A 19,052-nucleotide genomic window follows, 5' to 3' on the forward strand; every position below is an offset into this window, starting at 1 on the left:
GCAAAATTGAGGGTGAGGGTGGAAAAGTAAAAATGAGGGCATTTGCCCACCTCTATTCGTGGCAGCCGTTGGTAGACAATATCTTGTCCTTTTTTTATGGCGGTGTGGTGTAACTCTCGGATTTCAGCGACCAGTTGTTCATGGGGCACTTGACGAAGAGCAGATTTCAAGGCTTTGAGGGCTGCTTTTGATTAAGTGAAAACAGGCCATTGCTGGGGTGTTTCTTCACTGATATGCTCAATGACGACTCAAATGGCAGTAAGTTCTGCACCAGTCGATGAAGTCCTGTGTGACATTCTCACTTTCTTAACTATGGTCCTTACGAGATGACCACAGAGCCCTAAGAACTTAAAGGGGTCACAGAGCCATCGGTGTATACGTGCAGTCGGTGTCCGTGCTTCTCATGCGAGTATTGAACAGTGGCCTGTTTTAACACTGTCGGCAGTAAATCAGTCTTCTTTTTGACGCGTGGCATGAAAATTAGCACTCGAGGTTAGTGCAGACTCCATAATGCAGAAGACGGTGTACAGGCTGTTGTAAACTGGGATGGTCGGAAGTGGCGATGGGAATCAATAGTTTTCTCGAGCAATGTACGCAGCCGGTTAGCAGGAAGACAAGCAAGATGGTGGGTGGGAATCCGAGTGAGGGGACCAATATGCAGTCTCAAGGCATCATTTGTTCTATATGTAGTCACTGCATTCTCCCGAGCTATGAATACTGTTGCGGCTGTAGGCGCGCATTTTGGCAGGCCTAGGCACGTCCGGAGGGCTTGAGCTTGTACGCCTTGTAGACGCCGTATGTTCGTTTTCCTCAAGTTTCTAAGTATAGGCATACTGTGTCGAAGGAATCCCATGAATAATGTGGTGTACAGCTGGAGCATCGACTGCATTGACGCTCCCCACGACTTCCCTCTGAGAAAGGAGAGAACGTGAACGATCGATGTCAGTCGCCTTTTTATGTACGAGACAAGTAGGCTCCAGTTAAATTACTATCGATGATTACTCCAAGAAAGCGATGACTTCTTTTGTAGGATATTGTTGGCCTATTTATGCGTACCGGATAATGGGACATGCACTTGCGTGCAAAGGCAACAAGGGAACATTTTTCAGTAGAAATCTCCATGCCTTGCAGGGGGAGGTAGGCCGTAAGAATGCTTGCCGCCTTTTGAAGCCTTGCTCGAGCTCGTGGTCGCGTTACTCCTGATGCCCAGATACAAATATCATCTGCATAGAATTAAAGTTGCACACGGCCGCCGTGGCTCAGTGGTTACGGCGCTCCTCTGCTGATCCGAAAGACGCGGGTTCGGTCCCGGTCGCGGCATGTCGAATTTCGGTGGAGGCGACATTCAAGAGGCCCGTGTACTGTGCAATGTCAGTGCATGTTAAAGAACCCCAGGTGGTCAAAATTTCCGTAGCCCTTCACTACGGAGTCCCTCAAAGCCTGAGTCGCTTTGGGACGTTAAACCCCTATAGACCAGACCAACCAGAATGAAATTTGCGCCGACTGTGGTAGCACGTCGATAAGGCCGACAAGCGCAAATTGAAAAGCGTTGGGCTAAGTACTGCACCCATTGAGACCCCACGGGAAGTGAAGTGTGAACACGTTCGTCCGTCCTCAGTCGGCATGAAGTGTGATCTATTGGATAAATAACTGCGTATCCAGCAGAACATGCGACAACGAAGTTCTGCAGATTACAGAGCGTCGAAACTAGCTCGATGAGTGACGTTGTCGTACGCCTTTTTAACATCCAGAGACAATGGCACGGACAAGCGCTTCAGATGCTTCTGATGTTGAACTCTTGACACCATATCAATCACGCTATCAATAGACGACCTGCCACGTCTTGTGGACCTGCCGCGCCTTGCATCCCTTAAGTAGAGCAGAGACTTTGTGCGCCGGTATCTTCGTTCTTCTCTTCGTCGAAGTCATTGGAGGCGCTCCAGGTCCACACCGAAGTCTGTGAACTTTGGCACTGGAATGGAGAAGCATCTCGCGTTTTCTCTAGCCTCCTTGATGCGCTCTTCAATACATGTAATTTCTGTAATGCAGGCATCTTCCAAAAGGGTTTTAAACATAGACCAGTCTATGCATTGCAAACGTTTGGCAGATGTGCATCTAGCGAGACCATAACATAGGCGCGGATGTGGTCACTTTCATGCGTTTCCACATCGGCAAATCACCGGTCGCGTCTCGCAACGCACCGAGGCACATGCGCCAAGCCGCTGTAAGACAGCCCGCGAATTTACGCTGGAGAAGCGTCGTTAAGGCATTGTAGGTCGTTGTCAGAGGGGTAAGAGAAAAGACTCCTTCCTTTTGAATTCATCCGGATGCCTCCCCACATGGCGTGATGTGCGTAAAAGTCTGCAGTGAAGGTCAAAGGGCCAGGTGTTACAGCTACAAAGTCAGTCAGTCCGTCGGCGTCAAACCGTGCCATTGGAGATAAATACGTAGCCTTTGAAATTACTTTTCTTACATTCACAGTCTCCTCTCCTATGTAGCCGGCATTGTTCACGATTGGGCGACGTCACAGGGGAGTTATGAAATCCCAAACTGCTTTCAGAGCTTTTGTTTCCTGGCATTCCTGTGAGGCGTACCCCTAACTGCTACTCCCAGCAGTACCCACCGGCGCAAGCAGCGCCACCGCATTTTGCTTACGTGACAGACCGTTATTGGTCTATACGGGTTCTAAACAGGAGATTTGTAATCATGAACAGCACGGATTAGCGATTTGTACATTTGTAACTTGGCTTCTTCTGGAGAATTGTTTAGCGTTCCATGTAGGGAACCTAATTTTCAGTGGATATTACACATGGTGTAATATCCACTTTAGTGAGATGCGACCATGAAATGTCATGTGAGTAAAACTGACACAGACTTGGTTGCGCTCACAAACCTTATCTACGGCACGGCAATTGAAAGGGTAAGCAAAAAGAGAGGGGGAACATGTCTTACAGAAAAATACTAGGGGCCGTATTCCATGAGCTGTTCACCAGGTGTTGACCGAGCGCTGCGACGCAGCTCATCAGAGGCTGCATATCGCCGTCAATGCCAGCCAATGTTGAGGCTCGATCGCCAACAGCCCAATGTCGCTTTCCACAGGCGCTTGAACGCCGCGGGTATATCTGAGTGACCAATGACGTTGGAACAGACAGACGCGAAATGGCCATTTCAAAATGAAGAGGTTAAGAAAAACGGGCCAATTGGGGTTTTATCAAGATCACTGCTCAATTGTCAGGTGTTGAACCTATACCTATTCTATAATCTAGCAAAGGGGCCTCAAATGCGATAAAGATCATCAGGAACGTTATTTACCTTGAATTAAACGCAGTCATTAGCATTAAAAAAATGTCAGAGGAGATGTTTAGTAATAAATCTTTGCGCGAATTAAAAAAATGCAGCGGCCAAGGACGGACCCAAAAATCACTCCTAACGTGACATCAAAGACAGCCCATCATGAATCGAACTGCAGGAGACAAACTAGGAGAGAGGTTCAAAATATGACAGCATCTCTCGCTAGAAAACTCTGATAGAAAATTGAGAGTACAAGCCTCAGTACTGAGTTCTGGTGATGATGACGATAATTCTGAAGTCTTCTGGGCTTCCGACTTTTCTTGGGTGCCCACCATAAACCTCTTGGTGCTATCTTTGTATCTTCCAGGTTCCCATCAACGACAGATGTCACGCCCACGAACTGGACACAGCCCTGACCAGAGTGAGAGACCTACGATTAGCCTGGTAGCGGCCGTCTAAAACGGAAAGCGAGCGCGTCACCTGCATTCAGCCAAACATTACTTCAGGAACATGAGTTACTAAACCATGTCACTGCTGCTAACACTTCGTAGTTATCTTTTCTGAATAGTTATCCTCAGAACGAGCAATATACACTTTCCATTTTCAACTGAAATGTGGATATAAATATACTCAGCCCATAGACAAGCAGCAAAACCGCCAACCCCAGGTTGCCGCAACGCTGGCGGCCGCCGACAAAGAGTTTCACAATATTACTTTGAGGCAAACCTGGCTCACCGTCGATGCAGGCCCCTAAAGGAACAGTTCTTCCACCGCGGAATGCCAGGACGACGGGTTTTCTCATTTGACGTGACTGAGTGTTGGCCCTAAAACATGACTTCTGCCTGCAAATAGCGCCCCAGTGCTCTCCTCTGCAAGCAGAATAAATTAATTTCACGGTGCGTTTCCACCTCCTCAATAAGTGCAATGCAAGTATTAAGTTAATAAGAGCACCTTCAGAAAATTTCTTGGAGGTTTGCCTCGAGAAGTATTCTTGTTACAACCACCACCGCTGTGGCCGCGCGGTCCTCTCCTCGCGGGTATGTGGCGGCATCCGTGTATACCGTATTGCTCAGTCGCGCTAGTGTGTTTTATCACATGTTAAGCCCGCGCCTGTCTCCTGCGCTCCTGGAGGTTAGGGTCCATGTTCTTGGGTAGCCACCGAACGTTTATTGTTTTTCTTAGGTTGTCGGGTACGTCTGCGTATCTGTCTGCGTATCCGCTCGTATCCCTTCCCAACCTAGTCAGGAGCGCTCTTCCTGCAGCAGTGCTTCTGAGTCTGATCTGCGTTTCGAGCAAGGCTTTCGCCAGTTCGCTGAAGGTGTTGCTGATGCCCAGTTGGAGCAACTTCTTTTTCGACGTGTTTTTTGGCAGGTGAAGGGCCATCTTTGTAGGCTTTCCTGAGTATCGTATCCGCCTGTTCCCTCTCTCCCTTGGTCATCGGGTGGTATGGTAGTGAGTAGATGACTCGGCTGACGACCAGGCTGCCGACGAGTTTGAGTGTATCTTGTTCTTTCATGCCGTACCTTTTTTGGGAAACCCTGTTGATCATCCGGCCCACTTGATCCGTCGCTTTGCTCAGCAGGATGATGGTGTGGCTGCACTTCCTGCTGCCTTGTAGCCACATGCCCAGGATTCTGATCATGTTCTTTCCGGGAATGTTTTGACCTTCGAGTTTAACCTCCAGTGTTGCTTGGGTGGGGTGTCTTCCGACTCTCAGGAGTTCGGATTTCTCCGTTCGGAGAAACATCGGAGGAGGAAGGGCGAATTTCCCTCGCGGTGCCTACTCGACGAGGCGCGAGAAAGAAAGATCTGGGTGGTGGAAGGAAAGGAAATGAGCATGGCGAAGTAGCTTGATTGCTTCGGCTCTACCTACGCTATTAATGAGGCTTTTCAAAAAATATTTGCGGTCGCGCCTTCCGAGGACGATGCCTCGCTGCCAGAGAGGTAGAAAATATTTTCGACGAGAGGGTGGTCAGTGGCCCTTTAACACCTGCATCGCTAGGGTGCAGGTCATGCTATGTGCGCTGTTGTGTTCTGTTTCAGCTTATTGTTGTGTTCTTTTGTTTCGTGTTATGTTATGTTTTTTTATTTTTTAAAATATTTTCGTCTCTTATGTTCGAACTTCTCGCTCCCGACGAAAGACACATTTTTTGCTTGCGTCTTGTCGGCGAAAAATCACCCCTCTCCACCTACGCTACATGTCTGCTCCTTAACTTGTCTCTCTCACAGCTCTGCTCCTTTCCCCTCAATAGTCGGCTGCACTCTTGCCTTCTACCCCGTGATGTGTTTTTTTTTCTTCTCAACGAAAAGAAAGAGGAAGAGAGCTCCTCCTCTCTATCTACACTAAGTTCTGTAGATACTCAGATACCTGTATTCAACTTTAACCCTGATGAAGGACTGTCCACCGTCTGAAACCGTTGTTAAATAAACCAAGATAACCGTACCAGTTTCACTGGCCCGTTCAGCAACGCGCACTGCTTCCATATACAAATATATTGTTACGCAGCAGTTGGTACTAGTATCTCGCGTCTAGACGGCAGATAAACGCCAACACCGAGAAGCTCTGAGAAGATGCAACAGCACACCGTGACGGCCAGAGCGGAACGTCAGTTTCTCTGTAGAAGTGAACAGGGTGGCGCACGAGCTTCGGGCCGAGCAGCCGCCTAGCGGCTATTGTTTTACACGCGGCACTGCCTTCCCTCTCGGAAAGAGCATCGGCCCGACGCTTTAACAAGAAAATAGCGAGAAAGAAAAGACAAAACTGAGTAACGCGCGGCACTTAGCCACTAAATGTATCCTGAAAAATGGGGCTTCTTCCGCGCGACATGGAAAACCTCTGGTCTCTGCTGACGTCGAGTAGTCGGGAAACGCCATCCGGAACAACTTCACAGGCTACGTCGTTTAGCTGACGGAGAACTCTGCAGGGACCGAAATAGTGCTTTAGCAGTTTTTCGCAAAGACCACAGCGTCGAAGGGGGGGGGGGGTCCATACTCACACTTTGTCGTCCGGGGTGAACGCCATCAGTCTGTGGCGGCGGTTCTAACGTCGGCCGTCACAACCTTCTTGGTTCAAGATGCGCACTCTCGCAACTTGTCAAGCTTCTTCTGCGCAAAGCGTAAACTCCTCGGCGCCAACGTCAGAGTCGCGGCCATCATGGGGCAGCATTGGTCCGAACAATGCGACATTTCGCGGCCGTACAACAGACAGAAGGGCGTCCACCGCATGGTTTTTTGTTGAGTCATGTTACACGTGAATGTAATATATGGCAGAATACCGTCCCAAGATCGATGCTCGAAGTCAATGTACATGGACAGCATGTCGACGACACTTTTGAAAAGGCGCTCGGTCAGGCCATTCGTCTGGGGATGGTAGGCGGTTGTTTTCTTATGAGTAGTGCCACTCAGCCGCACGAGGGATTCCAAAAGTTTGGCAATGAAAGCGGTGCCTCAGTCTGTGATAGTAAGTGCTTTGGCGCCATGCCTCAGGACAATGTGTTCCAAGAAACATTTCGCAGCCTTGGCGGTTGTGCCGCGCTGCACCGCCAGCGTGGTTTCAGCGTAGCGCGTAAGGTAATCAGTGGCGACGATGATACACCGGTTTCCCGAAGATGAAGTTGGGAAAGAGCCGACAAGGTCCATGCCAACTTGCTGAAACTGTATTCTGGGCACTTGTACTGGCCCAGAATACAGTTTCAGCAAGTTGGCATGGACCTTGTCGGCTCTTTCCTAACTTTATGGAGGAAAAACGCTAAGGCGCCCGTGTGCTGTGCGACGTGAGTGCACGTTAAAGATCCCCAGGTGGTCGAAATTATTCCGGAGCCCCCCAATACGGCACCTCTTCCTTCCTTTCTGCTTTCACTCCCTCCTTTATCCCTTCCCTTATGGCGCGGTTCAGGTGTCCAACGATATATGAGACAGATACTGCGCCATTTCCTTTCCCCCAAAACCAATTAATATTATTATTCACTTGTACTGGATGTAAAAGTCCAGCTGGCTTCACAGGGGGTCCTTTTCGCCCTTGACAACTGCGGCACATGCGGACGTTGTGTCGCGCTGTCACACGCAAACTTAGGCCAGTAATAGCTATCTTGAATCCGAGCTAGAGTGTGGGCGTAGCAGAGGTGACCGCCGGGGGGCTCGTCATGACATGCCTGCAAGATTTCTTCACGGAGAGGCGCTGGGACGACGAGGAAATAGTCGCTTCCGGTTGGAGAAAAGTTGGCTTTTGTACAGCGCGTTCTTGTGCATATGGAAGGAGGACTGCGTTCTTGCGAAGGGCCGGGGAACTTCCGTGACACGTGCTTCCAGGAAGTCGATGAGAGGTTTCAACGCCAGGTCCTCACGTAGCTGACTGGAAATGGTCGCTGTATCTACGGCTGCGATGAGAGGAAAGTCCGGTTCGCCACCGTCGTGCGCAACTTCGACTGGAGACCTGGACAAGCAGTCGGCATCGTAGTGCTGGCGCCCTGATTTGTACACGATGCTCATGTCGAACTCCTGAAGACGTAAGCTCCAGCGCGCAAGGCGGCCAGAGGAATCCCGTGAGTTCGTCAACCAGCAGAGAGAGTGGTGGTCGCTTACGACTTGAAAATGCCGGCCGTGCAGGTAAGGTCGAAATTTCATTACTGCCCATACCACGGCCAGACATTCTTTTACGGTCGTGGAATAGTTAGACTCAGACGAGAGAGAGTGCGGCTGGCGTATGCTATCACGCGCTCGGTGCCGTCCTGCCACTGGACGAGTACAGCACCGAGGCCCAAGTTGCTGGCATCTGTGTGGACCAGGCTCGGCACGAAAATAGAAATGACCAAGGAAAAGCGTGGTTTGCGAGCGGCGCCGTAATTCATCAAATGCCTGTCGCTGCCCTTCTGTCCACACCAACAGGGCGTCTTGTCTTGTAAGATGCGTGAACGGTGCCGGTATTGAAGAAAAGTTGGCGCGCAAAGGCCCATTTTAAAAACGCCGCACCGTTTTCTTGCCCGCAGGAGTGGAAGGTTGGCGACAGATGCTGTATTAGCAGGATCCGGCCAGATTCCATGATGACTGACGACACGGCCCAGGAAGAGGGCTCCCCATAACCGAAGTGCCATTTCATGGGCTTTAATGTCAGGCGAGCAGATCTTATATCCTGTAGCACGGTAAAGAGGCGCTGAAAGTACTCTTGGAACGTCGACGAAAACATTTCGTCCAGGTATACCAAGGACGTTTGCCATATCAGGCCTGACAAAACAGCGTCCATCATTCTCTCATATGCTGCCGGAGCCGTACAAAAACCGAAAAGAATGACCTTTAGTTCATAAAGGCCATCCAGCGACACGAACGCTGTCTTCTCACGATCCCGCTCGTCAGCTTCGATCTTCCAGTAACCACTTTTTAAGTCCGGCGAAAAATAGTAGCGGGTGTGTCACAGCCGGTCAAGAGAGCCGTCAATGCGTGATAACGGGTTGACGTCGTTCTGGAACCTGGTTAATCTTCCGATAGAGTACGCAAAATCACAGACTGCCATCTTTCTTCTTAACCGAAGCCACAGGCGAAGCCCAGGGGCCACAAGACGGCTGGATAACACCATCCTGCAGCATTTCTTAGACTGGCTGAGCTATGGCCTCACGCTCCCGCAATGAGACACGGTATCAGTTGTCGAACCGGTCGGGTACTGCCGTCCATTATTAAGCGGTACTTAGCGAGAGGCGTCTGTTTGACTGCCGACGTAGTCCAGAAACACTCTTGGAATTGATGCAGAAGGCAGACTAGTCTTTCCATCTCGCTTGGTGGTAAGCTTAGGCTAACATCAAGGAACAACGGGGGTGTGCGACAGGTGGATGTTTCGCTCTGGAGGGCAAGACAGTCGTGAGTTTAGGCGATGCCCAACTATGCGGCCGCGGTACCCTCGGCGATGCGCTGCCGCTCGGTCCGTAAATTTGTAAGAAGGGCATCTGTCAGGCCGTTGCGTAGAGTTATGATACCTCTCGCGACGCAGCCATCATGAGAGAGCACAAGCAGTGTTGTCCTCCTACACCGTCAGCACTGCACAGGTTGCCACAAATGAGGGTAACGAGGACACAGGATCGCGTAGGCATGGTCACATCTATGTCAATGATGCACAGGGCCGCTCTGCGCGGTTATGTCTCGGCTGAAGTTGTAACACGTGTCAAAATACAGGATCGCGGAAGCATGGCCACATCCGTGTAAGTGATGCACAGGGTTGCTCTGCGCGGTTAGGTGTCGGCTGAAACTGTTACAGGGGTCGAAGTACAGGATCGCGGAGGCACGGTAACGTCCGTGTCAGTGATGCAGAGGGCCGCTCTGCGCGGTTTGGTGTCGGCTGAAACTTTTACAGGGGTCGAAGTACAGGATCGCGGAGGCATGTTCACATCTGTGTCAATGATGTACAGGGCCGCTCTGCGCGGTTGACTGTCGGCTGAAGGTGTTACAGAGGTCGGAGTACAGGATCGTGCAGGCATGCTCTCTTCCGTGTCAATGATGCACAGGACCACTCAGCACGGTTCAGTGTCGGCTCAAATTGATACAGGCGTTGAAGTACAGGATCGTGGAGGCATGGTGACATCCGTGTCAATGATGCACAGGGCCTCTCTACGCGGTTCGGTGTCGGCTGAAACTGTTACAGGGGTTGAAGGACAGGATCGCGGAGGCATGGTCACATCCGTGTCAATGATGTACACGGCCTCTCTGCGCGGTTCGGTGTCCGCTGAAACTGTTACAGGGGTTGAAGTACAGGATCGTGGAGGCATGGTCTGATCCGTGCGCATGATGCACAGGACCCCTCTGCGCGGTTAAGTGTTGGCTGAAACTGGTACTGGGGTCGAAATACAGGACCGCGGAGGCATGGTCACATCCGTGTCAATGATGCACAGGAACGCTCTGCGCGGTTCAGTGTCGGCTGAAACTGTTGCAGGCGTTGAAGTACAGGATCGTGGAGGCATGGTCACATCCCTGTCAATGATGCACAGGGCCGTTCTGCGTGGTTCGGTGTCGGCTTAAACTGTTACAGGGGTTGTAGGATAGGATCGTGGAGGCATGGTCACATCCGTGTCAATGATATACACGGCCACTCTGCGCGGTTCGTTGGCGGCTGAAACTTACAGGGGTTGAAGTACAGGATAGTGGAGGCATGGTCACATCCGTGTCAATAATGCACAGGGCCGCTCTGCGCGGTTCGGTGTCGGCTGAAACTGTTATAATCGTTGAAATACAGGATCGTGGAGGCATAGTCACACCTGTGTCAATGATGTACAGGGCAGCTCTGCGCGGTTCGGTGTCGGCTGAAACTGTTACAGGGGTGGAAGTACAGCATGGTGGAGGCATGGTCATAGCCGTGTCAATGATGCACAGGAACCCTTTGCGCGGTTCAGTGTCGGCTTAAACTGTTACAGGCATTGAAGTACAGGATCGTCGAGGCATGGTCACATCCGTGTCAATAATGCCCAGGGCCGCTCTGCGCGTTTCGGTGCCGGATGAAACTGTTACAGGGGTTGAAGGACAGGATCGTGGAGGCATGGTCACATCGGTGTCAATGATGTACATGGGCGCTCTGCGCGGTTCGGTGTCGCCTGAAACGGTTACAGGGGTTGAAGTACAGGATCTTGCAGGTATGGTCACATCCATGTCGATGATGCACAAGGTCGCTTTGCGCGGTTCGGTGTCGGCTGAAACTCTTACAGGGGTTGAAGTACAGGATTGTGGAGGCATGGTCACATCCGTGTCAATGATGTACAAGGCAGCTCTGCGCGATTCGGTGTCGGCTGAATCTGTTACTGGGGTCGAAGTAAAAGATCGCGGAGTAATGGTCATATCCGTTTGCGATGATGCACAGGGCCGCTCTGCGTGGATCGCTGTCACCTGAAACTGCTGAAGTGTTCGCAGTACAAGATCGCGGAGGCATGGTCAATCCGTGTCAATGATGCACAGGACCGCTCTGCGCGGCTCAGTGTAGGCTGAAGCTGTTACAGAGGGCGAAGTAAAGGATCTCGGACGCAAGGTCACATCCATGTCAGTGATGCACAGAGTAGCTCTGCGCGGTTCGGTGTAGGCTGAAACTTTTACAATGATCGAAATACAGGATCGCGGTGGCATAGTCATATCCGTGTCAATGATGCACACGACCGCTCTGCGTGGTTGACTGTCGACTGGAGGTGTTACAGAGGTTGAAGTACAGGATTGTGCAGGCATGCTCACATCCGTGTCAATGATGCACAGGCCCGCTCTGCGCGATTCAGTGTCGGCTGAAGCTGTTACAGGGGTTGAAGTACAGGATCGCCGAGGCATGGTCACATCCGTGTCGATGATGCACAAGCCCGCTATGCGCGGTTAGGTGTCAGCTGAAACTGTTACAGGGGTTGAAGTACAGGATCGTTTAGGTATGGTCACATCCGTGTCGATGATGCACAGGGCCACTCAGCGCGGTTCGGTGTCTTCAGAAACTGCTGCAGGGGACGCAGTACAGGATCGCGGATGCATGGTCACATCTGTGTCAATGATGCACAGGACCGCTCTGCGCGGTTCAGTGTAGGCTGAAGCTGTAACGGAGGTCGAAGTACAGGATCGCGGAGGCATGGTGACATCTGTGTCGATGGTGCACATAGCCGCTTTGCGCGGTTCGGTGTCGGCTGAAACTGTTACAGGGGTTGAAGTACTGGATCGTGGAGGCATAGTCACATCTGTGTCAATGATGTACAGGGCAGCTATGCGCGATTCGGCGTCGGCTGAAACTGTTACTGGGGTCGAAGTACAAGATCGTGGAGGCATGGTCACATTCTTGTCAATGAGGTACAGGGCCGCTCTGCGCGGTTCGGTGTCGGCTGAAACTGTTACAGAGGCCGAAGTACAGGATCGTAGAGGCATGGTAACATCCGTGTGTATGATCCACAGGCCCGCTATGCGTGGTTCTGTGTCGGCTGAAACTGTTACAGGGGTTGAAGTACAGGATCGTGGAGGCATGGTCATATCCGTGTCAATGATGCACAGAACCCCTCTGCGGGGTTCAGTGTCGGCTGAAACTGGTACTGGGGTCGAAATATAGGACCGCGGAGGCATGGTCACATCCTTGTCAATGATGCACAAGAACGCTCTGCGCTGCTCAGTGTCGGCTGAAACTGTTACAGGCGTTGAAGTACAGGATCGTGGAGGCATGGTCACATCCGTGTCAATGATGCACAGGGCCGCTCTGCGCGGTTCGGTGTCGGCTGAAACTGTTACAGTGATCGAAATACAGGATCGCGGAGGCATGGTCACATCCGCGTCAATAATGCACAGAGCCGCTCTGCGCGCACCGGTGTCGCCGGAAACGGTTACAGGGGTTGAAGTACAGGATCGTGGAGGCATGGTCACATCCGTGTCAATGATGTACACGGCCGCTCTGCGCGGTTCGGTGGCGGCTGAAACTGTTACAGGGGTTGTAGTACAGGATAGTGGAGGCATGGTCGCATCCGTGTCAATAATGCACAGGGCTGCTCTGCGCGGTTCGGTGTCGGCTGAAACTGGTACAGGGATCGAAATACAGGATCCTGGAGGCATGGTCCCATCCGTTTCAATGACGCAGATTGCCGCTCAGCGCGGTTCGGTGTCGCCTGAAACTGTTATAATCGTTGAAGTACAGGATCGCGGAGGTATGGCCACATCCGTGTCAATGATGCACAGGACCGCTCTGCGTGGTTCAGTGTAGGTTGAAGCTGTTACAGAGGTCGAAGTGAAGGATCGCGGAGGCATGGTGACATCCGTGTCGATGGTGCACAGGGCCGCTTTGCGCGGTTCGGTGCCGGCTGAAACTGTTACAGGGGTTGAAGTACAGGATCGTTGAGGCATAGTCACACCTGTGTCAAAGATGTACGGGGCAGCTCTGCGCGGTTCGGTGTCGGCTGAAACTGTTACAGGGGTTGAAATACAGGATCGTGGAGGCATGGTCATATCCGTGTCAATGATGCACAGGAACCCTCTGCGCGGTTCAGTGTCGGCTTAAAGTGTTACAGGCGTTGAAGGACAGGATCGTGGAGGCATGGTCACATCTGTGTCAATGATGTACATGGGCGCTCTGCGCGGTTCGGTGTCGCCTGAAACGGTTACAGGGGTTGAAGTACAGGATCGTGGAGGCATGGCCACATCCGTGTCAATGATGTACAAGTCAGCACAGCGCGATTCGGTGTCGGCTGAAACTGTTAAAGGGGTCGAAGTACAAGATCGCGGAGGAATGGCCACATCCGTGTCAATGATGCACAGGACCCCTCTCCGCGGTTGTCTCGGCTGAAACTGGTACTGGGGTCCAAATACAGGACCGCGGAGGCATGGTCACATCCGTGTCAATGATGCACAGGAGCGCTCTGCACGGTTCAGTGCCGTCTGAAACTGTTACTGAGGTCGAAGTACAGAATCGCGGAGGCATGGTCACATCCGTGTCGATAATGCACACGTCCGCTCTCCGCCGTTCGGTGTCGGCTGAAACTGTTATAAGGATCGTAATAAAGGATCGTGGAGGCATGGTCACATCGGTGTCAGTGATGCACAGGGCCGGTCTGTGCGGTTGTGTCGGCTGAAGCTGAAGCTGTTACAGGGGTTGAAGTACAGGATCGCGGAGGCATGGTCATATCCGTTTTCGATGATTCACAGGGCCGCTCTGCGCGCTTCGGTATCGGCTAAAACTCTTTCAGAGTTGAAGTACAGGATCGTGGAGGCATAGTCACATCTGTGTCAGTGATGTACAGGGCAGCATTGCGTGATTCGGTGTCGGCTGAAACTTACTTGGGTCGAAGTACATGATCGTGGAGGCATGGTCACATCCGTGTCAATTATGCGCAGGGCCGCTCTGCGCGGTTCGGTGTCGGCTGAAACTGTTACAGGGATCGAAATACAGGAACGCGGAGGGATGGTCCCATCCGTTTCAATGACGCACAGGCCGGCTTAGCGCGGTTCGAGGTCGCCTGAAACTGTTATAATCGCTGAAGTACAGGATCGTGGAGGTATGGTCACATCCGTGTCGATGATGCACATGAACGCTCTCCGCGGTTCAGTGGAGGTTGAAGGTGTTACAGGCGTTGATGTACAGGATCGTGTAGGCATGGTCACATTCGTGTCAATGATGCACAGGGCCGCTCTGCGCGGTTCGGTGTCGGCTGAAACATTTACAGGTGTTGAAGTACAGGATCGCGGAGACATGGTCACATCCGTGTCAATGATGCCCAGGACCGCTCTGCGCGGTTCGGTGGCGGCTGAAACGGTTACAGGGGTTGAAGTACAGGATCGTGGAGGCATGGTCACATCCGTGTCATTTATGCACAGTGCCGCTCTGCGCGGTTCGGTGTCGGCTTAAACTGTTACAGGGGTTGAAGGACAGGATCGTGGAGTCATGGTCACATCCGTGTCAATGATGTACACGGCCGATGTGCGTGGTTCGGTGGCGGCTGGAACGGTTACAGGGGTTGAAGTACAGGATCGTGGAGGCATGGTCACATCCATGTCAGTTATGCACAGGGCCGCTCTGCGCGGTTCGGTGTCGGCTGAAACTTACAGGGATCGAAATACAGGATCGTGGAGGCATGGTCCCACCCGTTTCAATGACACACATACATGGCCGCTCAGGGCGGTTCGGTGTCGCCTGAAACTGTTATAATCGTTGAAGTACAGGATCGTGGAGGTATGGTCACATCCGTGTCGATGATGCATGGGCCGCTCTGCGCGGTTCGGTATCTTCTTAAACTGCTCCAGGGGTCGCAGTACAGGATCGCGGAGGCATGTTCACATCCGTGTCAATGATGCACAGGACCGCTATGGGCGGTTCAGTGTAGGTTGAAGCTGTTACAGAGGTCGATGTAAAGGATCGCGGAGGCATGGTGGCATCCGTGTCAATGATTCACAGAACCTCTCTGCGCGGCTCAGTGTCGGCTGAAACTGGTACTGGGGTCAAAATTCCGGACCGCGGAGGCACAGTCACATCCGTGTCAATGATGCACAGGAACGCTCTGCGTGGTTCAGTGTCGGCTTAAACTGCTACAGGCGTTGAAGTACAGTATCGTGGAGGCATGGTCACATCCGTGTCAATGATGCCCAGGGCCGCTCTGCGCGGTTCGATGCCGGATTAAACTGTTACAGAGGTTGAAGGACAGGATCGTGGAGGCATGGTCACATCTGTGTCAATGATGTACATGGGCGCTCTGCGCGGTTCGGTGTCGCCTCAAACGGTTACAGGGGTTGAAGTACAGGATCGTGCAGGTATGGTCACATCCATGTCGATGATGCACAGGGCCGCTTTGCGCGGTTCGGTGTCGGCTGAAACTCTTACAGTGGTTGAAGCACAGGATCGTGGAGGCATGGTCACATCCGTGTCGATGATGTACAGGGCAGCTCTGCGCGATTCGGTGTCGGCTGAAACTGTTACTGGGGTCGAAGTACAAGATCGCGGAGGAATGGTCACATCCGTGTCAATGATGCACAGGGCCGGTCTGTGCGGTTGTGTCGGCTGAAGCTGAAGCTGTTACAGGGGTCGAAGTACAGGATCGCGGAGGCACGGTGACATCCGTGTCGATGGTGCACAGGGCCGCTTTGCGCGGTTCAGTGTCGGCTGAAACTGGTACTGGGGTCGAAATACAGGACCGCGGAGGCACGGTCACATCCGTGTCAATGATGCACAGGAACGCTCTGCGCGGTTCAGTGTCGGCTTAAACTGTTACAGGCGTTGAAGTACAGGATCGTGGAGGCATGGTCCCATCCGTGTCAATGATGCCCAGGACCGCTCAGCGCGGTTCGATGCCGGATGAAACTGTTACAGAGGTAAGGACAGGATCGTGGAAAAATGGTCACATCTGTGTCAATGATGTACATGGGCGCTCTGCGCGGTTCGGTGTCGCCTGAAACGGTTACAAGGGTTGAAGTACAGGATCGTGCAGGTATGGTCACATCCACGTCGATGATGCATAGGGCCGCTTTGCGCGGTTCGGTGTCGGCTGAAACTCTTACGGGGGTGTAAGTACAGGATCGCGGAGGGATGGTCACATCCGTGTCAATGATGCCCATGGCCGCTCTGCGCGGTTCGATGCTGGATGAAACTGTTACAGAGGTTGAAGGACAGGATCGTGGAGGCATGGTCACATCTGTATCAATGATATACATTGCCGGTCTGTGCGGTTGTGTCGGCTGAACCAGCTACAGGGGTTGCATTACAGGATCGAGGAGGCATGGCCACATCCGTGTCGATGATGCACAGGGTCGCTCTGCGCGATTCGGTGCCGGCTAAAACTGTTACAAGGATCGAAATACAGGATCGCGGTGGCATAGTCACATCCGTGTCAATGATGCACAGGACCGCTCTGCGCGGTTCAGTGTCGGCTGAAGCTCTTACAGGGGTTGAAGTACAGGATCGCCGAGGCATGGTCACATTCGTGTCGATGATGCACAGGCCCGCTATGCGCGGTTAGGTGTCAGCTGAAACTGTTACAGGGGTTGAAGTACAGGATCGTTGAGGTATGGTCACATCCGTGTCGATGATGCACAGGGCCACGCAGCGCGGTTCGGTATCATCTGAAACTGCTGCAAGGATCGAAATACAGGATCGCGGTGGCATAGTCACATCCGTGTCAATGATGCACAGGACCGCTCTGCGCGGTTCAGTGTCGGCTGAAGCTCTTACAGGGGTTGAAGTACAGGATCGCCGAGGCATGGTCACATTCGTGTCGATGATGCACAGGCCCGCTATGCGCGGTTAGGTGTCAGCTGAAACTGTTACAGGGGTTGAAGTACAGGATCGTTGAGGTATGGTCACATCCGTGTCGATGATGCACAGGGCCACGCAGCGCGGTTCGGTTTCTTCTGAAACTGCTGCAGGGGTCGCAGTACAGGATCGCGGAGGCATGGTCACATCCGTGTCAGTAACTTTCTGACGGGCTAGTTGGTACATATTGATTTCTGGAGGCTGTGCGCTAAAAAAAGACGTTCACAGGGGAATGGAGACAACAGGAAAGAAGCTCAACTTTCAACTTTAATGACGACAAAAGAAGCCAGGCGCACTTATATATCACCTGTTATCCAGAGATAAGCTGCATGAGCTAGAGCGTCAACCTAATCACCGAACACGAGAAAGAGCAAAGGGGGATTTTTCAGTGAGATTAAAAACCTATGAAGGTGAACATATCAACACGTGCCGAGGTATGGGCTGACAACAATGCATTATAACATGGGAATACAGATGTGCATGAAAGATGTTAATGAAAAAGAAGAAGTGCGTAACAACATGAAAATATGAATAACAAAAAAAATTCCTTGCAAACAAAGAAAAGAAGGGAGACGGGGGAAAAACCGTGTAAAGGGCGGCAGAAAAAGTTAAAGGCGCACTAAAACTTCTAAAACCAACTAAAATACATAGGAGCGAATGGTTTGAGAGATTAGATATAACCGTCCAAATAGGATAGTTCATTCCTAGAAAGGTTAACAGATGGAGTGCTAACGCACTTGTCTTTTCTTAGGTCAATGAAAAAAGCCTCAATTACTTCTCTCTCAGTCTTGTCTAGGGCCTTAGCTAGAAACTTTGTTTCATTAAACTTGGGGTCGCAGTTTTTGCAATTGTTACAGTGTAACAGAAGGTTACCTCCAGATCTGTTCTTCAGGTTGACGTTGTGCTTGCGGGCGCGCTCATTAAAATATTTCCCGGTTTGCCCCATACACACTTTGCCGCACGTCAGGGGGATCTCTTACACAACATTGGCAGTGCATTGGGTGTATACAGTGTGATGTTTGATATTACAGACCTTCTTAACAAGCTTCTTGGTCCCCATCGGACATAATTTTGCTAGTTTTCAGGGAGCCGAAAAAACCAGCTTAACCCCGTGACGAGACGCAACTTTCTTCAAATTGTGCGAGAGACTGTGCAGGTAATGCCTTACCTGCACAGGTTTCTGTTCTGTAGTTTTAGCTTGGTCTGAATTTTTCATCTTTTTCAAAAGGTTTTCAGACATGCCGGTGACCAGGTGGCCTGGGTAACCTGCAGATAAAATCCGGTCAATCTGGGACTGGAAGCTTTCCCCTATATTGTGGGCGCATGATTTTTCTAATGCGGATTTCATGCAAAGGGATACTATGCCACGCTTGATCAGCTTGGAGTGGGCACTGTCATAATTCAAAAGTGGTTTCTTTGAGCGCGGCTGATAAGCCCAACACACATGCGCATTAGTAAATATAAGTTGAAGGTCCAGAAACTGGTGTCGATCATTTTCTGCCCGTTCATGCGTGAATTTTAGGCCCCTTGATAAAGAACCAAAGGCCGTGAGAGTTTGATTTATAAGTGTATCTGCGGCACAGTGTGTAGGCACATTAAGGACAAGATAGTCGTCGACGTATCAGAAAATACGTGCTATCCCTGTTTCCTTCAAGCTGGCTTCATTGCGACGGTCAAATGACGCCAGAAAGATTTCATATTGGACCGGAGCAACTGACGAACCTATACATATTCCTGCCTTTTGTAAGTAAAATTCTTCCCGGAAGCAAATAACTGTAGAATCCAAATAAAACTCTAGGAGGTCCAGAAATTTAACAGTTGTGACACCAGTGGAATTCTGAAACCTGAATTCGCCATATTCTTCCAAACGTTCTCGGACAGCAGAAAACAAAGTGTCGTGAGGCACAGAGTAAAATAAGTCCTCAACGTCAATAGAAAACCCGGTGGAGGCTGACACCTTGCCTCCTTCCAGGACCTGCACGACTTCCGTTGAGCTTCGAACGCTGTAAGGGTCACCACCAGCTATCCTCTCCAGCTGGCGCTGAAGGAA

At 51.5% G+C, this 19,052-nt stretch overlaps 1 protein-coding gene across 8 annotated transcripts in view; it reads left to right on the plus strand.

The window, feature by feature from the left end:
• Window positions 1–19,052, plus strand: part of LOC144096722 (medium-chain acyl-CoA ligase ACSF2, mitochondrial-like) — an 841,787-nt gene that overhangs the window by 166,370 nt on the left and 656,365 nt on the right. For 6 of the 8 annotated variants that reach the window (XM_077629569.1, XM_077629571.1, XM_077629570.1 and 3 more), the window contains exon 3: window positions 3,659–3,712. The exons of the other annotated variants lie outside the window; for them this stretch is intronic. In XM_077629569.1, coding sequence (XP_077485695.1) covers window positions 3,659–3,712 — 54 coding nt within the window. The remainder of the gene's footprint in view (window positions 1–3,658; window positions 3,713–19,052) is intronic. 8 annotated transcript variants of the gene reach the window in all.

Source organism: Amblyomma americanum, chromosome 7 (assembly GCF_052857255.1).
Source record: "Amblyomma americanum isolate KBUSLIRL-KWMA chromosome 7, ASM5285725v1, whole genome shotgun sequence".
Classification (NCBI taxonomy): domain Eukaryota; kingdom Metazoa; phylum Arthropoda; class Arachnida; order Ixodida; family Ixodidae; genus Amblyomma; species Amblyomma americanum.